The 6,117-nt window shown below is 40.7% G+C and overlaps 1 protein-coding gene across 2 annotated transcripts in view; it reads left to right on the forward strand.

Moving 5' to 3' along the window:
- The window catches only part of LOC134489634 (sulfate transporter-like), a 28,522-nt gene that overhangs the window by 9,361 nt on the left and 13,044 nt on the right, over positions 1 to 6,117 (forward strand). For both annotated transcript variants that reach the window (XM_063292424.1, XM_063292425.1), the window contains exon 3: positions 3,814 to 4,465. In XM_063292424.1, the coding sequence (XP_063148494.1) occupies positions 3,824 to 4,465 (642 nt within the window). In that variant the 5' untranslated portion in view covers positions 3,814 to 3,823. The remainder of the gene's footprint in view (positions 1 to 3,813; positions 4,466 to 6,117) is intronic.

Raw genomic sequence — 6,117 nt, forward strand, 5'->3', positions numbered from 1 at the left:
CAGAAAAGGTGGCAAGAATATACAGAAGACCTGTATAGGAAGGATAATATCGGGGATAGCTTTGGCGGTGTGGTCAGTGAGCTAGAGCCAGACATCCTGAAGAGTGAGGTTGAATGGGCCTTAAGAAGCATTGCTAATAACAAGGCAGCAGGAGACGACGGCATCCCAGCTGAACTGTTCAAAATCTTGCGAGATGATGCTGTCAAGGTAATGCATGCTATATGCCAGCAAATTTGGAAAACACAAGAATGGCCATCAGACTGGAAAAAATCAACTTACATCCCCATACCAAAAAAGGGAAACACTAAAGAATGTTCAAACTATCGAACAGTGGCACTCATTTCACATGCCAGTAAGGTAATGCTCAAGATCCTGCAAGGTAGACTTCAGCAATTGATGGAGCGAGAATTGCCAGATGTACAAGCTGGGTTTAGAGAAGGCAGAGGAACTAGGGATCAAATTGCCAATATCCGCTGGATAATGGAAAAAGCCAGGGAGTTTCAGAAAAACATCTATTTCTGTTTTATTGACTATTCTAAAGCCTTTGACTGTGTGGACCATAACAAATTGTGGCAAGTTCTTCGTGGTATGGGGATACCAAGTCATCTTGTATGCCTCCTGAAGAATCTGTATAACGACCAAGTAGCAACAGTAAGAACAGACCATAGAACAATGGACTGGTTTAAGATTGGGAAAGGAGTACGGCGGGGCTGTATACTCTCACCCTGCCTATTCAACCTGTATGCAGAACACATCATGCAACACGCTGGGCTTGAGGAATCCAAGGCTGGAGTTAAAATCGCTGGAAGAAACATTAACAATCTCAGACGTGCAGATGATACCACTTTGATGGCTGAAAGCGAAGAACTGAGGAGCCTTATGATGAAGGTGAAAGAAGAAAGTGCAAAAGCTGGCTTGCATCTAAATCTCAAAAAAACCAAGATTATGGCAACCAGCTTGATTGATAACTGGCAAATAGAGGGAGAAAATGTAGAAGCAGTGAAAGACTTTGTATTTCTAGGTGCGAGGATTACTGTAGATGCTGACTGCAGTCAGGAAATCAGAAGACGCTTAATCCTTGGGAGAAGAGCAATGAGAAATCTCGATAAAATAGTTAAGAGCAGAGACATCACACTGACAACAAAGGTCCGCATAGTTAAAGCAATAGTGTTCCCCGTAGTAGCATATGGCTGCGAGAGCTGGACCATAAGGAAGGCTGAGCGAAGGAAGATAGATGCTTTGGAACTGTGGTGTTGAGGAAAATTCTGAGAGTGCCTTGGACTGCAAGAAGATCAAACCAGTCCATCCTGCAGGAAATAAAGCCAGAGTGCTCACTTGAGGGAATGATATTAAAGGCAAAACTGAAATACTTTGGCCACATAATGAGAAGACAGGACACCCTGGAGAAGATGTTGATGCTAGGGAGAGTGGAGGGCAAAAGGAAGAGGGGCCGACCAAGGGCAAGGTGGATGGATGATATTCTAGAGGGGACGGACACGTCCCTGGAGGAGCTGGGGGTGTTGACGACCGACAGGAAGCTCTGGCGTGGGCTGGTCCATGAAGTCACGAAGAGTCGGAAGCAACTGAACAAATAAACAACAACAACAAATATAGTCTCTCAACATAGTCTTTTTTGAGTGAAACTTGACCCTTGATAACTTCTTGGAGAAGTCTATGAAGTTTTCTAGGCAACAAAAAAAGAATTGGTTTGCCATGCCCTTTTTCTGGTGTGTTCACATGTGTCCATTTACTTCCCAGTTTACCTTACAACCTTTCCTGGTGGCCTCTCATCCTATCCTAACCAAGACTGGCCTTGCTTTGGTTTTTGATGTCAGCTAAGGTCACTTAGGTGGCATCATCTACAATTGTCATAGTTAAAATATAAGATTTGTATGCATTGCTACTTTCACAGGAAATGATGAAAATGAAAAATACATCGGTGCAATAGATTCTCATCCAAAGAGCAAGCTTTGAAAGCACTACAATTTAAAAATTTCTTTACTGTGGAATCATTTATCTTTCATTCCTTTACCATTCCTGCTTTGCATGTTGATTCATATTCCTTGTAAAGTATGCAAAATACAGGTGCCACTTCCTTGTTGAGCAGGAAGCATTGTAAAATATTTGTGTTACTTCACTTAAATACAATTTTTGCAATCCATAATTTTAAAAGAAACGTAGAGCAGAAAGTTGTGGGCTATAGTTTCCACAGTCTCTAACTGAAATAAAATTCCTTATATTGCAGTTACTGCTTCTTAAGGAAGAACCAGTAAAACTTGTTACCTTGATATACATTTTGTATGAAAATATTAATACTGATGCTTTGGAACTGTGGTGCTGGAGGAAAATTTTGAGAGTGCCTTGGACTGCAAGAAGATCAAACCAGTCCATACTCCAGGAAATAAAGCCAGACTGCTCACTGGAGGGAATGATATTAAAGGCAAAACTGAAATACTTTGGCCACATAATGAGAAGACAGGACACCCTGGAGAAGATGCTGATGCTAGGGAGAGTGGAGGTCAAAAGGAAGAGGGGCCGACCAAGGGCAAGGTGGATGGATGATATTCTAGAGGTGACGGACTCATCCCTGGGGGAGCTGGGGGTGTTGACGACTGACAGGAAGCTCTGGCGTGGGCTGGTCCATGAAGTCACGAAGAGTCGGAAGCGACTGAACAAATAAACGACAACAACAAAAAAAACCCTTAAATTACTATTCATCTTAGATTGAAAATATACATTTTGGATTACATGGTTATGCCCTTAGTCCAATCATGACCTAGTCCAATGCAGTCAACCTTATAGGTTTATTGTATGGGTAAAAAAGAGAACCCATGCATGTTATCCAGGCTGTATGGAAGCAAAGCTGGAGGCAAAGGTAACCCACACAGTTTGGAAAACCAGGTAGTTGAAGTTAGGAATAAAGGACTGCACTCTTACTTCATTCTTTCTGAACACATAGATTCAAACCTTGAAAGGGGGAAAATGAGCTCTGTGTTCTTATTAATTCTTCATTCCCACATCCCCCTCATTAATTCTTCATTCCCACAGCTGGCACCTCTTGCATTCCCTATATTCTCTCTTGCATATCCCTATAAAAGAAAAAACTCTGCTAGAATACCATCCAATCAGGGAACTGTCTAATACAGTGCTTCTGAACCTTCGCAACTTTAAGATGTGTGGACTTCAAGTGCCAGAATTCCCCAACCAGCATGGGTTGGGGAATGAATTGAAGTCCACACATCTGAAAGTTGCCAGGTTGAGAAACACTGGTCTAATACAAGACCTCCCACATGATTAAGGGCTTCTTTGTTGCCACCTTTACTATTAGGTACATCAGGAGTGGGAAATCTTTTTGTGCAGCTGGATGGAGGCATTCAGTGGGTTTTTAAAAATTATTTTGATAACTTTCCATTTTTGTTCTTCAGTTTAAGGTGCATTCCGTTCACTTGAAAGTTTATGTTGCTTATTTGTTTCGTTTCTTATTGTTAATCTACAGGAAATTATTCATCAACGTGCCTTTCAATTTCAGCCATAGATTCTGCACCCCTAGCTCAGTTCTCATGTCCATGGCAAGCCTCCTTTTGTGCTTCATGTTTTAGTGGTATAATTTAGATTTATAGCTGCTAGTACTTAATTGGACCAAGGATTTTTGTTTGTCTCCTTTCTTTCATTTTTCGTTTGTTTAATATAAATTCACACTGGTAAGTCCTTTCTTTTTCAGAATTGCTTGTATGAATTTTCTCTTAATAAGCCTTTTATATGAATATGGGTTAGGGGAAGAAGTCTTACTTCTTTTTCTCCATTTTTCTACAGAGTCCTGAGGATGACAGCAGAAGCCAATCATGTCCATCCAGTGTTTGAACTGGCAGAGGAGAATGATGGCAAATGGAGCGATCATTCCAGGATCTCTCTGGAACATATAGGAAAAAGTACAGATATCAAGGCTTACATGATAAAGAAAATGAAGAAAAATTGCAGCTGTAGCTCAGCTAAAGCCAAGGATCTGGTTTTCAGTTTTCTCCCAGTACTGACATGGCTCCCCAAGTACAAACTGAAAGAGTATTTCTTGGGGGATCTTATGTCTGGCATAATTGTAGGAATTTTGCTGGTTCCGCAGTCTATTGCTTATTCCCTCTTGGCTGGCCAAGAACCTATCTATGGTCTATACACATCATTTTTTGCAAGCATCATTTATTTTCTGTTTGGAACTTCCCGTCATATCTCTGTTGGCATTTTTGGTGTACTCTGCTTGATGGTGGGAGAAGTGGTGGAACGTGAAGTGCAGAGAGCTGGATACGATTCAGTACCTGGTGCTTCTAGCAATTATCATTCTGATATATATGGCCTCTTAAATAACACATTGGTGTCTTGGACTGCCAACCAGACTTCACAGATATTATGTGATAGGAGTTGCTATGCAATTAGTGTTGGAGCAACTGTGACGTTCATAGCTGGGATTTATCAGGTGAGAAGTTGCAGTTAAAGGGTATCCACTTCATCTGTTTGGGGTTATTTTCCTTTTTTTGGCTTTCTTTGCAAGTGTGCAAAATTGGAGATAGGTTGATATAATGCCTGTAGCTTAGATTTCTCCCTCCTGGGTCCTACAGATGAATGGATAGAAGCTTTGGTAACACTGGGTAGATTGCATTTCTAAGCACTGTAATCTCAAAACATCAGGAAGCGGGGCAACTATGGAAGGCCATTTTAGTGTACATCTATACTTTGAATTAAAAGTATTAATGAACATCTGTAATTCTTGGATTGGACCTGGTTTTACAGTCATATTTTGAAATTTATTTGGGAAAAATACTTATTCCTTAATTTAATTTAATTTAATTTAATTTAATTTAATTTAATTTAATTGTGTGTGCATGTTTAATCTGTTTGATTGTGTCTGATTCTTGGAGTCTGCTTGGACAAGCCCCTGCAATTTTCTTGGCAAGGTTTTTCAGAAGTGGTTTGCCATTGCCCGTTTCCTAGGGCTGAGAGATTGGGACTGGCCCAAGGTCACCCAGCTGGCTTTGTGCCTAAGGCAGGACTAGAACTCACAGTCGCCTGATTTCTAGCCTGATGCCCTAACCACTACACCAAACTGGCTCTCAAAAAAAATATTTTAGATAAATGTTGCTTATCCTGCACAGGAGTAGCATTATTGACCCTGAATAGAAGTGTGCAGTATTTGGATCTAAATCAGGTAGAGATGGTGTGCTGCATCCTTATGTATGCTGCATCCTTAATGCCTTTTCATAAACTTGAGTTCTCATGGCTGCTGTACAATCCCAAGAAAAGGCACAGTTCCTTCAAGGAGCCACCAACAGATACAGCAAAAGTCCACATGCTAGATCTGATGGACTTTTGTTTGCTTTGGATCCAAATACTGCATAATTCCAATACTGAAACTTTTTCTTTTCAGCTTAGTAGGATGGACAAAGGATATTTATGAAGTGACTGTGTAGGCTTCTGGATGTGAGGTTGATTTGGGATTTAGTTTTGCAAGATAGGAGTTAGAATGCTGGACTTGGCAGAGAAGACACTGGTTTTATCACCTTTTAACTAATTTATCTGATACAGTGGTTGACACGGGTGAACTTTCACCACCCTGGATTTCTGGAGAATGAGGACACTGAATTCCACTTCATTTGAACATATTGCATATGTTTATCTTCACCTCCCTTTCTTTTTACTTCAAGTTATCAGCTACTGTATACAAAAGAACTACAACTCATACCTTCCTTGTGCTTCTTAATTTGTGCTTTCTGAGCCAATCCACAGATTTAGGACTAATTTGGTCCACTGATCAGTTGCCATGTGCATCTAGTCTAATCCAGGTTTGTGAAATGGGGAACAAGTTCTGTTCATCTCATGATATTCAGTGGTCAAAATTTGTGGTATCACTATGTATATTGATTTAATGTTTAATAACTGTGTAAAAAGAGCCAGTTTGATGTCATGTTAAGGCACCAGGCTAAAAACCAGGAGACTGAACTCTAGTCCTGCCTTAGACATGAAACCAGCTGGGTAACATTGGACCAGTCATTCTCTCTCAGCTCTAGAGAGAGGCATTGGCAAACTACTTCTGAAGATCTTGCCAAGAAAATTGCAGGGACTAGTCAGGCA

This window comes from Candoia aspera, chromosome 2, assembly GCF_035149785.1.
Source record: "Candoia aspera isolate rCanAsp1 chromosome 2, rCanAsp1.hap2, whole genome shotgun sequence".
NCBI classification, from domain to species: Eukaryota; Metazoa; Chordata; class Lepidosauria; order Squamata; family Boidae; genus Candoia; species Candoia aspera.